The sequence below is a fragment of the Caenorhabditis briggsae genome (assembly GCF_000004555.2).
Source record: "Caenorhabditis briggsae complete genome, chrX, whole genome shotgun sequence".
NCBI classification, from domain to species: domain Eukaryota; kingdom Metazoa; phylum Nematoda; class Chromadorea; order Rhabditida; family Rhabditidae; genus Caenorhabditis; species Caenorhabditis briggsae.
Window position 1 is genome coordinate 7,613,977 of NC_013491.2, and position 19,961 is coordinate 7,633,937.

The following is a 19,961-nucleotide window of genomic DNA, read 5'->3' on the forward strand; positions in this document are numbered from 1 at the left end:
ATGTTTTCACTACATTTCAACTACATTCAAAATGTTTTCCAAAAAACCTATAATTTTGGTAATGTTGTAAACAAGATTTTTATTTTTCTTGTTTCTCATTCTTCTGATCAACATGGAATTTGAATAAAAATATGAAATTTCAATCTTGATTGACTTTCGATGCTATTCCGGAAATTCTATTTCAAATTGTACTCAGTTGTACACCACCATCACCAACTGACGTAAAATGGTCAGAAAATTCACAGGATTAGAATATTTTGGTCAGAAAGTACTACGAATGGAATTGAAAAAAAAATGTTAGGAAAAGAAAAATGAGTCACAAACTAGAAGAACCTTCGTTTCAAAATTTTGAAAAAAAAAAACATAAAACTAATATTGTTGAAAACGACAGGGTTCGAATATTTGCCTTGGAATTCTTCAGAAGACTAGAACACAAAATGTCAGTGACAACCAAGTAACATTTTTTGCATTAACTGTTCTTCGAAACACTGAAAATTTGAAAAACGTTCAGAAACAGAGAAGAAATTACCCTTTAAAAACTCTCAGTTTCATCTCCATGACAATATTTGGGATTTTTTTCTCTTTTAACGAATTCAATATGAAATCATTACTTCTCCAATCACTATAATGTTATGGATGTTAGATCTATTTGTTTACTCATTTCCAAAAATTTCCACGCCAAATGTTATCATTATTATCATCAGGTTCGTAAAAAATGAAATCGTGACAAATCGAAAAATCCATTCAAGCGAGAATGTTGAAAGTTTCATGAAACGTAGTTTGTAGTGAATCGTCACCCTGACGAAAACCGAAAAAGGCACGGAGGGTGTTTGAAAGTCTTCCTGGAAAACTTCAAATTCATTAGAACGTTTCTATTTCAGTCATCACATGCATTGCTTTTGGCGATGGGTGCTTTTTTTCATTTGTCCAAACAGAAACGTTTTCTTCATCCCTCTCTGATTTTCATATTCATAATCACCGTTTAGCAAGAGAGGAGTTAAAGAATTGGGCGGAGCATCAAGGCCGCATACTTTTCTGAAATATGGGCGGAGAATCAAAGACGCATACTTTTCTGAAATATGGGCGGAAACTTGACGCCCCCTCTTTAAAAGGGTCTTTCAGCAGGGCTTTTCATCAGTCGTTACCTCAACTTCTATCCTCCTCCCAACACCTTAACCTCTCGGAGAAAATGATCCGTCTCATTTTCCTTTTCGTCCTTTCGACTGCTCCCTCCTTTGGAATTTCCTGCTACGGCTACAACGACTACCAAGAGGTCGTCGAGACCCTCCACCACCGTAAGTTCTGTACTGCGGTGTACGAGGTCTCCGATGGCACCGGAGCCTTCGGAGGTGGTGAGAGACATCCGTCTCGCATCCCGAACGTCGTCAATATGACCAAAGGAAACGATTGTGTCATGCAGGTATGTCTAACAGTATGCGCTTTTGAATTTATTCTTCCATTTCCAGCACGTCCAAAGCAACCTCGGCATTCCATCGTCCGACATGTGGCTGTGCTACTGTTACACAGAGATGTGCAACTATCCGTTCACTTGGAAAGAATTCGTCAGCCGAGGATACACCCTCAAACCGACCTATGCCGCTGGATTCGAGAAGAAGTGAACTCTTGATGTTTGATCTCTTTAATTGATTTGTCCGATTCTTGCAATTTTCTGTGTTTTTTGTCAAAAGTTTTGAAGGGAAGTCAATAAAAATTGTTGTATAACCCGTGTCTTGGAATATTTGGAGATTTCAGAGTACTCTGCGGTTCTTCTTTTGTAGTCTTCTTCGTTTTCATTATGGGTTTTCAATTTCTCATCCAAAGATCACGTTGACAAGAAGAATCGGGAACAAGAAATGTTTTTCTAACATTTCCAAAATTATAGGTTGAAGGATTGAAAAAAGATTTGAAAATTTAGTTAAAATGTAGTGAAAACATTTTCAAACAACGTTTGGGAATAACAATTTGAATGTGACATTTTGAAGAGAATCATAACAACTTTAAACAATATGACTTTTCGAAGAAAAATAGGAATTGTTTTCAAAAAAAATGTTTTGAAATCTAACTTTTCTGGAACCAGATTGTCCTTTCTTTACTTTTGAAAGATTGAAAAAAATTATACTGAACCAAGTTTCTGGCCATTTCGGAAAATTATTTCTTCAGATCAAAAAGCTGATAATTTTTCCACATGTTTTACGAAATACTCGACAACAGTCTCTTATTCAGTATTCAAATACCTAAGCTCCCCCCTCTAAAACACTGGCTGTTCCGAGTCAAAGTGTGTAGTCACCCATTTTTCGATTTTAGTGCTCAAGTTATATTCTTGGAGGGATAGATGAATATTGCTGAATAAGTAAGCATGAGAGGGAGAGAGAAAAATGGGAACTATACGCTGGATTATTAAATTTCTGTTTGAATACGACGAGTAGATAGATTCTCAATAAAATGGCAAAAATTTTTAAGTTCTCTTTCATAGAAAAAAAAGAAACATTAAAAAAAAAACATTTTTCAGTTGTGAGGCGGGCCGGGAAAATCCTCCTACCGGCACGGCCTTTTGCAAGTATTTCATAGATTTTTTCCCGGATTACCAGACTTTATAGTTTTGTTTGAGATTTTCAGATTAAAAAATATTTTCATCTCTCTCAGTTTTTTTCGGAATTTAAGTAGTTTTAGATTATCTTTTTTTTCTAATTGAAGCATGAGTTTCTATTTTTTAACGTTCTTCTCATAAAATCACCAAAAGCTTTTAAGCTTAATTTTAAAAATCACCAGAACATTTTTTAAAAAGAAAAAATGTCTGCAAAAAACTGAATAGACGAACTGCACAAATTTTTGTTGGATGTCCCCTTTTTCAGCACGTAGCAGGATGTGAAAATTAGAGAAAATACGGTATTCGAATTTTGAAACTTATTTTGAGTTTGATGATTTAAATATTTTTTAGATTTTTTATGTTTTTCAAATGCCATCGTCTTTTTGTCAGATTTTCCGAATTTTTTAATTTTTCATTTTTATCTGCTAGCTGCCGATAGGTAAACATCGTTTTCCTTTTGATCACTCCCTCCTCTTTTTTTGAAAATCAACACTGACATTTCGTTCCAGCAATAAATTCTCTGTTTTCTTATTTTCTTTTCGTATTTTGTTTCGATTCTCACCGTCCCGCTCAGCCCACCTTTTTTCGGCCACGAGTACACATTTCTCTGAACTTTTTTACTATTTTCATGGAGACACCAAGAACCATCATATCATGATTCTTTTTTCACCCTTGACTTGTATCTGCTAGCAGGTCTCAAATGAGAATTTTCTGAAAGATCTGTGAAAGTTCTCCGGAAACTTTTTCTAGAATCCTAGTAGTGAATGGACTCTGAAAAGTTTCCTTATTTTTCTGAATGTCCACTTCAAAAAGTATTAGTATCTTACCTGGAAATTTTCATATACTTGGCTTCGAAAAATGAAATTTCGTTATTTCTGGTGACCTCAACAATTTGGTGAGTGTTTTTTTAACTTATTAATAAATGTACCATTATTTTCCATTTTCAGATTTTGACCCCATTCCGACCATCTGGGAGAGTGAACAGCGGTCACTCACGAGCCTGTGAAAACAGTTCTCAACGAAGCGATCTTGAAGAGAAGCCGAGATACCAATGCTCCGAAACTCGAGAAGCGACTCTTGGGATCGATTCTCAAGATTGGAAGTCCGATGAACAATTCGGTGCATTTCGACATGTGACACGTGCTACCAAATCTCATGAAAACAATCGGAGAGGCGGGACAGCCGGTATAAATTCATTTATATAATTTTCGAATAAATTATTGTAAGATGCATGATTTCAAAACATTAACAAGAAAAAACTCTTTTTCAGACTTTTAAAAAGTTTTCAGGTTGTCATATTAGGCTGATTAAGTGGAATTTATAGATTTTGAGAGATTATCAGACTTCAAAGAGCTTTAAGATATTACAAATTTCAAATGAATTTATTCAATCGCTCACTGAGAAACAAAAGGAAAAGTCAATAAACGGGAGAAAGAATGAATCTAGACGACACCGGCGAAAATTTGCTAAGAACTCCCGGAAAAACTTTTCTCGAACTATCCATGGGTTAGTTTTCTGATGTGTTATGTGTATTTAGATTGGAATTTAGGATCGAAGGCTCGGAATCAGAAGCTTCTACAGAGGATCTGCAGGACACTGAAGGCCAAGGAAGAACCGATGAGACTCTGTTCATTGAAAAGGAAAACACTACAACGAACACTGATAATCTGTTAGAATCTTTCGTGGATACAGAAGGACCAGAAAATTCTGTAATCAGCAATTCGTGTGACGATAATATTGATATTATCACCGATTCGATCATAAGAATTAACAGTTCTATAAGTGACAGTTCATCTTCCGGCTCTCCTCATTTTGTTCGCTCGCCTTCACTCAAGGAGAAGTTTTTCCATGGATATATGTACGCCGACTCGGATGTTAGTGGCAAAGAAGACAAAATGCACAGACTGAATAGAACGAATGACCGTGTAGAAAAGAAAAATGAGTCCCTACTACGGATTTTAGGTAAGAATATAATGTTGCATGCTAAACTAGAAATCTTATTTGTTACAGATCTTCCAGCAGGAAATCTGCGAAAAGAGCGTTGGAACAAACTGAACTCGCCAAATGTGCACGAAAATTGCCGAAACGCGATGTAAAAGCGCCAGAAAGATTGGGATACAGAAACTAGGACCAGATAATTCGTAATAGACAGTAGTAGTTTTCATTAATTTTTAATAAAACTGGTTTTTTGTTGACATGAGTTTGCTCTCAAAATCATCTCTTAATGTCGCCGGTCGGCCCTCTTGCTGTTTTTGAAGGTATCATCATGTTGCGATATTCCAAGGATTTGTTTTCTTCGGCAGGCTCAAAATGTAATAGTACATCTATTGCATTCTGTGGATACAAGCTCCAATAAACAAATCTTCCTTATTAATAAAACGCTAGAGGCGTTTGTCCGTCCTCGTGTCCGTCTGTGCACTTTTGAAAAAATTGATAAATACATATATATTTACGTGACCCTTTTATTTAGAAAAAGTGAGAAACGAAGATTTGAAAAAATAGATGGAATCGCGCCGAAGGCTCACCAGCTTGCTGGTCAATCAATAAAACTATGAAAAACTGTACTTTTTCAAACAAATCGAAAAAAAAACAAGCAAAATAGTGCAGTTTATACCAAAATATCTTCCAATTGAAAACTACAAAATTTTTAATTGATGTACACTAAGAACTTGTCGATGTACCCTGGGATCCTTTCTCCGATGTACCCTCAGAACCAACGCCAGATGTGCCCTTTGAACCTACCTCCCAGATGTACCCTAAGAACTGATGTACCCTCTGATCCAATGTACCCTAAGAACTCGATGTACCCTTTTCCGATGTACCCTTGGATACTGAGCCTTCATCTGAACATTTTCTGTATTCTTGATGTAATGGAGAGTTATAAAACTTCGAAAAGATTTGAGAAGGATTTTAAATCCATTCACAAGCTCCTTCTAATCCAGGCAAATGCTTTTTCCTTCTCATTTTATCACATGGATATCCGAAATCCCTTTTTGTTGACGACCAGTTACATAGGTGACGTGATGCACCAGCTCACATAATAACCCGCATCATTTTGATATTTGCCTCCACCTCCGCACAGCTGAAAATTATTTGGAAGGCGGAGCCAATACCTCATGTTTTCAGTGATATCTCAAAGTCTTCCGTTTCGGCGTCTATCAATACTTCCTCATATTTTCTTGTATGATTCCCCTCTCCTTTTATATTTTTCAGTTCTTATTTGTCTGCCTTCCAGGTGAATGACTGCATAATGATAGCTCGCCGTCTCGTTTCTCAACGTCTCCATCTCTCTCACATTTTACTTGCTCCGACTCGCGGAGCTCATTCGTATTCAATCGGTGATATTGGCACCTCGTGTAGGAGCCTCGAGTATTTATATTTTACTGAATTTCCATCTTCACATTATTCATTTTTGAAATGTATCCTATAACAAAATAGTTGATCGCCTTATGGCTGGAGATCTTTATTTTGTGCATTCTACCATCTGATTTTTCTGAAGTTCAATCGATTTTTGAATGTGTTATTTATAATTGTAAGTGATTAAACAACGAATAAACCCTCACGATATTATGTTTTTCAGATCTCAAAAATGGGATCCCTTGAATTATTATGGAGACGTGTTGCTCAAAGAAGTAGTTATTTTTAGAGATCTCAGCATATGATGCCCACAACAAGGATTTTATTTTTTAGTTTTGTTCAAAGTCATCATGACATGCTGCCCAGTCTGGAAATTTATTTATACATATTTCATCTTCAGTTGTTTGAGTATTTGTATCGTTTCTTAGTTTTATCCAAGATCATTTACCACTGCTGCCCAAAGAAATATTCCATTTTTATTGTTTCTCATTTAGTTTTAGAGATTTTAAACATTATTTCCGCATGTGCTGCCCGTACAAATGCTATTATTTTAAAGTAGTTTTTATTATATTTTTTTCTGATTAAAACAGGTTCCCATTTTTTAAAAATATTATCAACCAGTGTTGCCCAAACCAATGCTGCCAACCAAGTGCATCGCCTTAATATTTTTATTTTTAAGCATTTCAAAATTTTGATTGTTGTTGTTTTTATGAATGAAATAAAATATTATTAAAATTTCTTCCCATTTTTTAGTTAACAAATTTTCAAAAATGAAATGGTTTGTTATTTGCCGGAGGTTTGCATTCACTTCGAGTTCAAAGTTTTTGTTTTTCAAAAAGCCGCAAAAACTTAAACTTGGGTTCTAGAACGATTGAATTTAATAAATTATGTCTATCTGTTGCCTATCATTTTTAATTTTGTCCCTTTTGCTAGTTTTACCAAAAGTTTGAAAAACAAAAGAAAAGCTGAAGTAGAAAAAACAGTCGTTAGAAAAAGTTCAAAAAGTCAAAGACGATAAAAGGGCATTATGCCAAACAAGTGACAAAGAGCAGAAAAGGCTTATGTTAGAGGACAAAAGTGGTTACCTTATGTGAAATGAAAAAACCCCCAGAAAAATTGTGGTGCTCCTATCTTTTTGTTCTTATACCTGACGGCAGCCAGTGTTTCATCCTCTTCCAGTTGCGCTGGCAGAACATCTTCTCTCTCCACATTTTTTGCAGATAAGATAGTACAAATAACACAGGCAACACTGGAATTTCGCTTACAAGTTTAAAAAACGAGATCAAAGATTTACATGTCGAACTATCCAAATGGCTTCATTATCTGACATCAAGACTTTTGTGTTTTTGATTTTTCCAATTTGTAGATACACTGATCAGCTTTGACTTTCTACAACTTTTCAAGTTCGCACGATCTGACATTATTAAATCTTAATATTATGCTTTCTAAACCAATGATTCTGGTGGATTCCGAATTTGGAGAACTAATGAATATCCTGATGGATGATAAACAAAAAAGCGTGTTCTATGGCTTTTCAGAGCTATACCTCTGCTCAGCCAGTCGTCCCCCGACGTACTATCCATTCCAACATTTCGCCAAAGAAAAGGCTTATGTTAGAGGAAAAAAGTGGTTACCTTATGTGAAATGAAAAAACCCCAGAAAAATTGTGGTGCTCCTAGCTTTTAGTCGGGCATTGGCTCGTCAAGTCATACGATTTCGGTCGGTCGCCATGTTGTCAACTCCGCGCGCGGTGGTTTTCTTCCCGTTTTCAGAATGTCTCAGCATTTCCATTCTGCAATTCTAAATTTCAAAGTTTCAAAGATTATGAAATTCTGAGATTGCAGCATCTCGAAATTCCAAAATCAGGAAAACTGAAGTTCCGGAAAAAAGGTAAAGTTCTAAAAATCTAAAGCTCTGTTTTTAACTTTCCATATAAAAACTTTCGTTTTTTGTTCCACAGTAACAAAAACAGATTGACCTTAAAAATAGCATATTTTTCAGTTTTCTTGAAGTTTTGGTTGAATTGGGAGAAAAAAAAAGAAATTTTTGAAGACATTTGGATTTACGCAACAATTGAACTAGTATCAAGGAAAAAGTTAGTAAATTAAGAAAAAAGTTAGTCCGGAAATTTCTGAATTTCTGAATTTCTGAATTTCTGAATTTCTGAATTTCTGAATTTCTGAATTTCTGAATTTCTGAATTTCTGAATTTCTGAATTTCTGAATTTCTGAATTTCTGAATTTCTGAATTTCTGAATTTCTGAATTTCTGAATTTCTGAATTTCTGAATTTCTGAATTTCTGAATTTCTGAATTTCTGAATTTCTGAATTTCTGAATTTCTGAATTTCTGAATTTCTGAATTTCTGAATTTCTGAATTTCTGAATTTCTGAATTTCTGAATTTCTGAATTTCTGAATTTCTGAATTTCTGAATTTCTGAATTTCTGAATTTCTGAATTTCTGAATTTCTGAATTTCTGAATTTCTGAATTTCTGACTTTCTGAATATCTGACTTTCTGAATATCTGAATATCTGAATTTCTGAATTTCTGAATTTCTGAATTTCTGAAATTTCTGAATTTCTGAAATTTCTGAATTTCTGAATTTCTGAATTTCTGACTTTCTGACTTTCTGAATATCTGACTTTCTGAATATCTGACTTTCTGAATATCTGACTTTCTGACTTTCTGAATATCTGACTTTCTGAATATCTGACTTTCTGAATATCTGACTTTCTGAATATCTGACTTTCTGAATATCTGACTTTCTGAATATCTGACTTTCTGAATTTCTGAAAAAATTTACTGCTAACCAATAAAATCCTTTCTTAGCTCTAGTTGACACGATTCGAACTGACACTAATAGAACTCGGTATTTATATTATTCTTTAGTTTTTCTGTGAATCTACAATTGGTAAATTATGCTCAAGAACCAAATACGCAATCAATTGTCAACTTCACCAAATCAGGTCGGAATAGATTTCAAGCAGACGTACAGTCGAGAGAAAATCTAAGCCAATCATTCTGGTGAATTTCGACTCAGCACAATTAATTAGGATTGTAATTGATAATCAAGGCAACGTGTTCTAAGTCAGTCGTTGGTGGTTTGTGAGACATATCTTCAAGACTTGCTGAAAAAATTATAGTCGAGGAAAATTTTGATATCGAAAAAATTTCTTTCTAATTCTAATGGATGATAAACAAAATAGCGTGTTTTATTGCTTCCCAAAGCTGTACCTGCGCTAAGATAGTCGTCGGGGGAAGTAAACATTCCAACATTCAGCCAAACCGAAATCGACCAGCAGTTCAGCTAGTCTTACGATTATATTCGGTTGCCATGTATTCTAGTCCGTGGTCATGTTTTCTCCGTTTTCAGAATGAACAAACATTGACTGAAGCCGACGATCCAACGTTAAACTTCATTTTATGTATTCTGATTCAGATTATCTGTGCCGCCACCATCAACGCCGCATTCTTCGTTTCATGTTTCCACTCCCATTCTCCAAGATTGAGAAATGCTGAAAATCCAAACGTTTTAGTCAATGCTTTGATGAACAATTTTTATTTGTCGGAGACTGGAGGATAATATTTTTGAAACCTCTTTTGCACGATGCGCCTAAAAGAGGTGCATGATAACCACTTGTGGGCGGATCGAGAATGCAGGAGACCAGTTTCTAGGTTTTGGAGAAAAAAGCTTCAATTTGGTTTGTTCCGCTTGTTTGAGTAAATTCTTTATTCTGCTAGGTTAAAAGCTTTTCTGAGCTTCATTTGTTCTTCGAATTTGCCGAAATGTGAATGAGAGCGAAATTCGTTTGACGTCGATTGTTTCACACTGGTGACCATCAACCTAAGCAGTTGAGATTCATTTTACACAGTTTCATAATCACTTTCTGGAGAAACATCTCTTTTTCATTGTAAATTTTTTCTAATGAGAAGAATTCGAAATAAATGTAAAGTTGGGACCTCTGTCGAAACGCCGGGACCATGTTCTGAAGAGTAGGGCCGTGATCGACAAATCAGCGAATCGTCAGGAACAGCCGTATAATCTTGAGACCGTTTTTCCCAGAAAGAACCAATTTTTTTCCAAAAATGTCTCACAATTTCGAAAAAAATTTACCGTACTATGTGCATAGCTGCTGGACCTTATTCGCATGTGCGTATTGGAATAATTGCCGTTGTTTTGTGATTAATGAACCATCAATATTGGGAGAATTTCTTTCTGAAAATAAAACAATTGTTTTAATAGTTGTTTCAATAACTCACTTTTTTTGAAATATTAATCCTTTTCTTTTCTTGAAAAAGTACCAGATTGAACTTGTTTCTGGAGGAGTACTCAAATAGGAAAAAAACGTATAAGCGTTTAAAAATATCGATTCTTGGACCATTTTGGTCAGTACGTCCTCTGCGTCTCCTCTTTCGCAATACTCTTTCATGTTTTCTGTGTGCGCGCGCACGCAATGGCATGCTGCCAAGGCCCGCATGTGTGCTACGAGTCTCGACGCGACAAGAGTACGGTGCACATTTCATGTTGTTTTTTCTAATAGGAAAGCAATTTTTTAGTTCCTATGTGTTTCAAAAGTTATTTTTTTCCTTCAAAACTACTGGGGAAAATTATATTTTCTTATCAAATCAAACGGAAAAGTAAAATATCATATTTAAAAGAAGAAAAGTGAGTTATTTCAAAAAAAAAAACAAAATATTTGTTTTGTGTGCAGAGAACGAACAAATTCTTTGAGTTCTGATAGCAAGATTGGTCGCATAACGTCGTGAACTACTTCGGTGCATACTTCAAATCAAAAGAGAGCGACTATAATGTTAAATTTCGTTCAAAATTTCAAAAGCAGTACCGACCAACTCAATTTGTCTAATGGACACCCAATTTTTGTCCGTAATTTCCTGGGTTAGTTGCTATCTGTATGATTCTTAAATAGTTACTTCATTTGGGTTGTCGGCTTGTGATTACAGCCCTGATTGCGTGCCTAGAAATTTGTTAGAATTCAATTTCACACCAAAACCTGCCTCAAATCTACCGAAAAAGGGTTGGAAAATCATATCCTCAAGTCTGTGACATGAAAATACATTGCATCAAAGCGTTGACCAAAACATTTGCAGACCATCTGAATCAGAAGGCGTAAAATGAAGTGCAATGCTGAGACATTTTGAAAACGGGAAGAAACACACCGCGGAGTTGACGACATCGCGACCGACCGAAATCGTATGACTTGACGAGCCACTGACCGACTCCGGTTTGCCGAAATGTTGGAATGGATAGTACCCCCGACGACTGGCTGAGCAGAGGTATAGCTCTGAAAATCAATAGAACACGCTTTTTTTTGTCATCCATCAGGATTTTCATTAGTTCTCCAAATTCGAAATCCACCGGAATGATTGGTTTAGATCAACTGTACGTCTGCTTGAAATCTATTCTGACCTGTTTTGGTGGAGTTGAGAATTGATTTCGTATTTGATTCTCGAGCATAATTTATGAACTTTTGATTTACAGAAAATCAGAAAGCATAATATTAAGATTTAATAATGTCAGATCGTGCGAACTTGAAAAGTTGTAGAAAGTCAAAGCTGATCAGTGTATCTACAAATTGGAAAAAATCAAAAACACAAAAGTCTTGATGTCAGATAATGAAGCCATTTGGATAGTTCGACATGTAAATCTTTGATCTCGTTTTTTAAACTTGTAAGCGAAATTCCAGTGTTGCCTGTGTTATCTGTACTACCTTATTTGCAAAAAATGTGGAGAAAGAAGATGTTCTGCCACTTGTTTGGCATAATGCTTTTTTATCGTCTTTGACTTTTTGAACTTTTTCTAACGACTGTTTTTTTCTACTTCAGCTTTTCTGGTGTTTTTCAAACTTTTGGTAAAACTAGCAATAAGGAAAAAATCAAAAATGATAGGCAACAGATAGACATAATTTATTAAATTCAATCGTTCTAGAACCCAAGTTTAAGTTTTTGCGGCTTTTTGAAAAACAAAAACTTTGAACTCGAAGTGAATGCAAACCTCCGGCAAATAACAAACCATTTCATTTTTGAAAATTTGTTAACTAAAAAATGGGAAGAAATTTTAATAATATTTTATTTCATTCATAAAAACAACAACAATCAAAATTTTGAAATGCTTGAAAATTAAAATATTAAGGCGATGAACTTGGTTGGCAGTATTGGTTTGGGCAACACTGGTTGATAATATTTTTGAAAAATGGGAACCTGTTTTAATCAGAAAAAAACTATTAAAAACTACTTTAAAACAATAGCATTTGTACGGGCAGCACATGCGGAAATAATGTTTAAAATCTCTAAAACTAAATGAGAAACAATAAAAATGGAATATTTCTTTGGGCAGCAGTGGTAAATGATCTTGGATAAAACTAAGAAACGATACAAATACTCAAACAACTGAAGATGAAATATGTATAAATAAATTTCCAGACTGGGCAGCATGTCATGATGACTTTGAACAAAACTAAAAAATAAAATCCTTGTTGTGGGCATCATATGCTGAGATCTCTAAAAGTAACTACTTCTTTGAGCAACACGTCTCCATAATAATTCAAGGGATCCCATTTTTGAGAACTGAAAAACATAATATCGTGAGGGTTTATTCGTTGTTTAATCACTTACAATTATAAATAACACATTCAAAAATCGATTGAACTTCAGAAAAATCAGATGGTAGAATGCACAAAATAAAGATCTCCAGCCAGAAGGTGATCAATTATTTTGTTAAAAAATAAATTTGAGAAAATAATAATATGAAGATGGAAATTCAGAAAAATTTGAATACTCTAGGCTCCTACACGAGGTGCCAATATCACCGATTAAATTCGAATGAGATCCGCGAGTCGGAGCAAGTGAAATGCGAGAGAGATCGAGGCGCTGAGAAACGAGATGGCGAGATATCATTATGCAGTCATTCACCTGGAAGGCAGACAACTAAGAACTGAAAAATATAAGTAGAAAGGGACATCATACAAGATAAAGCGAGAACAAAAAACTGACAGACGCCGAAGCGGAAAATTTTGAGATATCACTAAAAACATGAGATATAGGCTCCGCCTTCTAAATGATATTCAGCTGTGCGGAGGTTGAGGCAAATATCAAAAAGATGTGGGATATTATGTGGGCTGGTGCATCATGTCACCTATGTAACTGGTCGTCAACAAAAAGGGATTTCGGATATCCATGTGATAAAATGAGAAGGAAAAAGCATTTGCCTGGATTAGAAGGAGCTTGTGAATGGATTTAAAATCCTTCTCAGACATTTTCACAGTCTTATAGTTTTCCATTACATCGAGGATACAGAAAATGTAAAGATGAAGCCACTGATGACTAATGAATCATTTGTAGAATGACGAAAATTTTCTGATAATTGGAAGACTCTGTTTTTTTCGTATTATTGAGTGAATGATGACATTGTTTTCCAAGAAGAGGTTTTCTATATACAAAAGGCCGGTTTTTTAAATTCAAAAGACCGGTTTCCTGAATTCAAAAGGCCGAATATTTTTTTTACAATTCTGCAACACTACACTACGTCAAATATAATCAGGATTTTACTCTAATCTACGTATGTATGAATAATTTATCAAAAATCCCAGGTGTTAAGAAAAGAATCTGACAAACAATAATCAGAAGCAAGAAATCAGTGAAGCAGAAAAACTAAACAAATTTTGCTGAGGATTTTTCTAGATATCGTCGTGAAAAACATGTTGAACTAGAATTAAGTTGAGCAAGACTGTGAAAATCTAGTCTGCTCACCGGGGCAAAACTAACAATTTCAGAAGAACCGTAATCAAAAAGCAGTGGTCTTCCGTTTAAAACTTCAGGTTCGGATGGTTACTGTAGTCTGAAATAAAGCTGCTAAAGTTAAGATTTTCAAATTTCAGTGTATCAAAACCAAATTATTTTCCTCAAATGTTGTTTGAAAATGTTTTCACTAAATTTTAACCACATTTACAAATTTTTTTAGTCCTTAAACCTATCATTTTGGAAATGTTAGAAAAATGATTACAACTTCTTTTTTTTTGCCAAACCGATCTTTCAATAAATGAAACTCGTGTGAAGACGAAAGAAAACATACTAAGAAAGGCAGAAAACGTGATATTTCAAAAAATAAAATGTTTAGAAAATTTCAGATCTTCTCAATTTCTCAGGTAGCTTGCTTACTATTGAGATTCTGAAAATTTCGAATACTTCCGATTCCTGGATCAATTCAAAATGATTTCTCGAAATGTAGCTTCAGAACATATGTTCAATATGTGGAAATCAACTGAAAGCTTCGACTACTACCACCATTAGAAGAACCGCCACGGAAAGAAAACCGATAAAATGAACCCGGGCGGTTCAATAAACCCAAAATCACGGGCTGATGGAATCCCAGTCTAGTGCAACATTCCAAGTGACAAATCGGAAGGGAAACACTTCTCTGCCAACCCAAGACTCGTTGTATCACTTATTAAAATAAGCCTTTCCATCGATGAAGATTAGAAACACCCAAGAAGAAACTCAAAACGCCTATGATGAAAACGAAGAATTCGACCAGAGAAGAACCCCCGAGTACTCTGAAAGCCCCAAGAAATCTCAAAACAAGGGCTATGCAACAAATTTCATTTCGAACCCTCCGACCAGAGACAAAAAAAAACAGAAATAAAATACAAATCAGTTTTGAGAATGGGACAAATCAATTAAAAAGATCAACACAATCAGAGTTCACTTCTTCTCGAATCCAGCGGCATAGGTCGGTTTGAGGGTGTATCCTCGGCTGACGAATTCCTTCCAAGTGAACGGATAGTTGCACATCTCTGTGTAACAGTAGCACAGCCACATGTCGGACGATGGAATGCCGAGGTTGCTTTGGACGTGCTGGAAATTGGGAGTGATACTTAAAAGATCATACCATTTAAAATACCTGCATGACACAATCGTTTCCCTTGGTCATATTGACAATGTTCGGGATGCGAGATGGATGTCTCTCACCACCTCCGAATGCTCCGGTGCCATCGGAGACCTCGTACACCGCAATACAGAACTTACGGTGGTGGAGGGTCTCGACGACTTCTTGGTAATCGTTGTAGCCATAGCAGGAGATTCCGAAGGAGGGAGCAGCGGAGAGGGAGAGGAGGAAAATGAGACGGATCATTTTCTCCGAGAGGTTGAGGCGGGGGAGAGTGAGGTAACGACTGATGTAAAGCACTGCTAAAAGACCCTTTTAAAGAGAAGGGTCTTGAGACTCCGCCCATATTTCAGAAAAGTATGCGTTTTTGATTCTCCGCCCATGTTTCAGAAAAGTATGCGTTTTTGATTCTCCGCCTATATTTTAGAAATTTACTCGTATCTAATGCTCCGCCCAATTCTTCAACTCTCCTCTTGCTGTACGATGATGATGAATTTGAAGATAAGAGAAGGATGAGAAATACTTTCACGGTTAGGTTTTCTCTTTGGATAGCAGAAAAATGGGATGCGAACGATCGCAGAGGGCGAGTGGGCTGCCGAGGACCAAACCGCATGTTTTTTGGAAAATATGCACAACGACCCCAAAGCATCCAAACATAGGCAAATGTTGATATTCGGACCAGGACCCGTGAAAAATAGGACCGGAAAAATTGCTCTCCGTCGAATCCCGCCATGGGCGTCTGGTGCGAGACACAGCAATCAGATATAATTACAATAGGTATCATTTTTTCGATGACGTCAAGTTCTGCATTTTAAAATTTGATTCAAATAGAAATTCCTGGGCCGAGTTATCTTTCAAGTATCCGGTGACTGACTTGCTGAATTCGTGTCTCATGTGATGACTAAAGTAGATAACATTCAGAGAATTTGCAACATTCCAATAAATTATTTAATTGGTGTGTAAAACAGAAAAATGGAAAATAGTTATAACATTTGAGATATTTAAATTTCATAATTTTTTCATTTGTTAAAATTTCATTCTAAAAGTTTTCAAAATTTCTATTGTTTTCTTGAACAGCTGATGCAAAAAGTCTACTGTAGATTGAAGAATGTCATTCTTGCCACAAAAAAAGTAATCTGTTTTTGCCTGCCTGTTCACCGCGATTGGTGTTCACATCTTCTTTGGCTACTTTATTTTTTCTTGTACTCCATCTTTCGGCTGAAGGAGTTCCCAATTGATAGCTCAGCCGGTAGCGGCTGATCAATCACAGTACAGTTTTCTTGGAAGTTTCACTCTCCTTAAGAATTTCAAGACAAATGTTTCAACCCTGTTGTTTCCAAAAATATTAAGTTTGAAAAATATTAGTTTTATAAACTGCTTTTTTTCACATATCAATTTTTTGAATTCATTCTCCTTAAATTCTACAGCAATCGTCTTATTTTGTGACTCATTTTTTTTTAAACATTTTTTCTCCGATTCCATTCATGGTAGTTTCTGACCCGAATATTCTAATCCTCTGCATTTTCTGACCATTGTACGTCAGTTGGTGAAAACTGAGTATAATTTGAGATTGAATTTCCAAGATCACATTCAAAGTCCATCAGGATGAAAATTTCATATTCGAGAAGTGGTGAGGAGAATTTTTTGGAACATTCATAGCTTTGTTCAAATTCGCTTAATTGATTTGTAATTTTGCATGAGAACAGCTGTAAAATCCAAAAACATAAAAATCAGTTTTTGGAAAATTTCTCATTTTCTGAAGTTTCAGAGCAGTCTCAGATGTAACAGTGGCCACAGAATCCATAAAAAAACTTTTTTGAGAATTTTTTCTGGCTTCGATTTCAGATGTCAAATGATTTTCAACGTCCACATATGCACCAAAAAAATTTTGAAAACTGTTGGAAGTCGGGCTCTCGAGTTATGATGCTCAGAGCACAAAAGGTATGTGTCGGCATTTTTGCCATAGCTCAGCTGAAAATGTATTTTAGATGCTCAAAATTTCACAAACGATTTGAATTTGGTTGTTTAACATTTTTGTGTTAAAAGTTTTTTCAATTGTAGGGAAAAAATATTTTCTTTTTTCTCACCTCTACGGGAGTACGATGAATTCGAACTTTCGCGAAATCGAACTGTCCCGAAATCGAACTCGTTCGAATTAGAACTGTCCCTTTTTCGAACACGCCCAGAACAGAACAAGAACGGAATCGAACTGTTCCAACTCGAACTGATTCGGTGTCGAACTGTCCCGAATTGGAACTCTGTTAGCAACAGAGCGCGCTTGCATTACCTTTGAAAATTTCAAGTTTTCTTCAGAAAAAAAATCATTTTTACAACAAAAAAAGCATTTTTATTTGAATACAGTGAGGAAAAAACATTTTGAAAATAGAAAATATGTGTTTAAAAAAGAAAGAATTCATGACTTTTAAACAGAATGGGCAAGAATTAGCAAGCAACTCAAGACCGACATCTGAAGCAAATACAAGAATCCGTGATGAGCCAGTTGCTGTTTGAAACTGCTCATCTTTTACTAGAAACCTCTGTCCATCTGAAATTGAATTTTTCAAATGTCAAAACTTTGTGTTTACCTTTAGTTTGTGAGAACTCGTTTGCAATGCTTCCACCCTTATCCATCTCAATAACATCGTCTTCTTTTCTTCCTTTCGCAGTGTCAATGATTTTTCGCTTTGCGTCATAGGATCCTATTAAAAATATATAATTGTTTATAAGACACTTTATGATGTTGTGTACTAACCACAAGCAACTGAAGCAACTACAGAGAACTTGGCTCTAACATCATCAACCACTTCGCGGGGTTTTCCGTCATTCGAACATTTTTTCAATTCCTGGCGCACGAGGAATGCCTGAAGAAAAATCGTTTGCTGTGACGACTATTCTGTTACATTCTATCGATTGATACTAACTTCACTTCTGACAAAATCCTCGTCGTGTCTCACATGTTGCTTCTTAACAGTGAACGTGTTGTTCCTTCTGTCGAAAAGATGAGCTGCATCACATCGAGCTCGTCTTTCTCTGGAAAAAATATTGTTTTATAGTAATGCTGCAATTTTTTACCGCTCGACACAGTAAAAAAGCTCTGTTCCATTTTTGTTCATTTTTTTGAAACGCATTGCATATCCTTGAACTTGAACGATCGGCTTGTTTTTACGAGAAGCCACTTTCTGTAAAGTTTATATTCTCGAAACGGGAAGAGAAATTCGCAAAATATCCAAAATAAGTGAAAAAAGTTATTTTCTGGAGAAAACATGCAAAATTTGTTGACAAAAATAATTTTAAAAAAGCAAGCGCGCCCTGTTGCTAACAGAGTTCCAATCCGGGACAGTTCGACACCGCACAGTTCGAATTTATAGCAGTTCGATTCCGTTCTTGTTCTGTTCTGGGCGTGTTCGAAAAAGGGACAGTTCTAATTCGAACGAGTTCGATTTCGGGACAGTTCGATTTCGCGAAAGTTCGAATTCATCGTACTCCCACCTCTACAAAAAATTTCTAAAATTTAAAAATGAAAAAAAAAACTTTTAATTGAAAAACATTTAACATAAAACTGTTAAACAACTTAAATCACATCATTTGTGAAGTTTTGAGCATCAAAACCACATTTTCAGCGGAGTTACGCCAACACATACCTTTTGTTCTCTGAGCATCATAACTCGAGAGCCCGACTTCCAAAATTTTTCAAAAATTGTTTGGTGCATACGTGGACATTAAAAATCATTTGACATCTAAAATCGAAGCCAGAAAAAATCCTCAAAATAGTTTTTGTGGATTCTCTGACCACGGTTACATCTGAAACTGCTCTAAAAATTCTGAAAATGAGAACCTTCAAAAAACCGAGTTTTATGTTTTGGAATTTTACAGCTATTCTCATGCAAAATTTCAAGTCAATTGAGCGTTTTTGAACAAAGCAATGAATGTTCGAAAAAATTCTCCTCACCACTTCTCGCCACTGTATTTATCATGTTGACAAGAAGAATCAGGAACAAGGAAACATTGAAATCATTTTTCTAACATTTCCTAAATTATATGTTAAAGAATTGAAAAAACATTTTGAATGTAGTTGGAATGTAGTGAAAACAATTTCAAACAACATTTAGGAAAAACAAAATTTGTCATACGAAATTTCGAAGTTAATCAAAAAATTTTAATCGAAATTGAATCCCCTTGATTTCAGACTACATACATGAATCCTACCAATCTAAACAAAACATACTGCTCGAAAAAGTTTTTGGATTTTTTTTTCGTGTTCCTGATCTAGTACCATAAACGTGTTCTAGATGTCAAATTGAAGGATTAGTTTTTAAGAACACGATTGTGTTCCAAAAAAACTAAAGTTTGCGACCAATTTAGAATGTTTTCAGTTCTAGAACCAAAAAACACAAAACGATCCAGAAGTCGTATCTCTATTGAAAGATCGTAGATGTTTCCGTTTGTATCTAACACTGCCAAAAAACAACCATATGGCGCCTGACATCACCAACTTTTCTAGGAAGATCTCATGCTTGCTTCAACAAAGACATTTTTGTGTTTTTGACATATGACACTGGCCAAAAACAACCATATGGCGCCTGATTTATTGATCTTCAAAAAGAAAAATTTGACTTCGAAGAAAAAGATCACACGAATTATTGTAGGATAGTGGCAAAAAACAACCATATGGCGCCTAAGGTTCAATGATTCTGAAACATTACTTTCTCGGTTTGGTGGGTTTTCTTATTTCATTTCAAAAAAAAGTACACATCATTGGTGTAGATCTTAAAACCTACGTCATATGATGTCTTCTAGAGAATTAGAATCATATCTGAAACGAATTTCAGAAAAGGGGGGATTCCTTAAAGGGGGAATCCGACCAAAAATTTTTATTGCATTAAAATGTGTTAAAAGTTATCTATTTTCCGAATATTATTGCGAAAAAATTCAAAGAAAATCCGAAATCTCCGAAAAACGCCATTGAAAAGGAAGAAAATTCAAAAAAAGGTGCCGCCGGGGGACGAGGATTTTCAGTGAGAAACCTAGGCCACGGCACCTGACAGCCTTTTTTTCAAGTCGCCGACAGTGGTTTTTTACGTTTTTTACCTGCCGGACATGAAATTCAAAAAAATC

General features: G+C 35.4%; 4 protein-coding genes across 4 annotated transcripts; 2 read left to right on the forward strand and 2 right to left on the reverse strand.

Moving 5' to 3' along the window:
• Nucleotides 1–1,189: 1,189 nt before the first annotated feature.
• Nucleotides 1,190–1,619, forward strand: CBG14002 (the record flags this gene model as incomplete). The annotated part of the gene is made up of 2 exons (XM_002644208.1): nucleotides 1,190–1,420; nucleotides 1,467–1,619. The coding sequence occupies 2 exons, from the start codon at nucleotides 1,190–1,192 to the stop codon at nucleotides 1,617–1,619; spliced, it is 384 nt and encodes a 127-aa protein (XP_002644254.1).
• A 1,732-nt stretch (nucleotides 1,620–3,351) lies between these two features.
• On the forward strand, nucleotides 3,352–6,277 carry CBG27610 (the record flags this gene model as incomplete). The annotated part of the gene is made up of 3 exons (XM_045239396.1): nucleotides 3,352–3,482; nucleotides 4,137–4,549; nucleotides 6,234–6,277. 3 exons carry the CDS (start codon nucleotides 3,352–3,354, stop codon nucleotides 6,275–6,277), a joined length of 588 nt encoding a protein of 195 aa, XP_045099450.1.
• An 8,385-nt stretch (nucleotides 6,278–14,662) lies between these two features.
• CBG14005 lies at nucleotides 14,663–15,092 on the reverse strand (the record flags this gene model as incomplete). Its single annotated transcript, XM_002644209.1, has 2 exons — nucleotides 14,663–14,815; nucleotides 14,862–15,092. 2 exons carry the CDS (start codon nucleotides 15,090–15,092, stop codon nucleotides 14,663–14,665), a joined length of 384 nt encoding a protein of 127 aa, XP_002644255.1.
• Nucleotides 15,093–16,694: 1,602 nt separating this feature from the next.
• On the reverse strand, nucleotides 16,695–17,959 carry CBG14006 (the record flags this gene model as incomplete). Its single annotated transcript, XM_002644210.1, has 6 exons — nucleotides 16,695–16,817; nucleotides 17,327–17,391; nucleotides 17,432–17,545; nucleotides 17,599–17,707; nucleotides 17,768–17,876; nucleotides 17,919–17,959. The coding sequence occupies 6 exons, from the start codon at nucleotides 17,957–17,959 to the stop codon at nucleotides 16,695–16,697; spliced, it is 561 nt and encodes a 186-aa protein (XP_002644256.1).
• Between the last annotated feature and the right edge of the window lie 2,002 nt (nucleotides 17,960–19,961).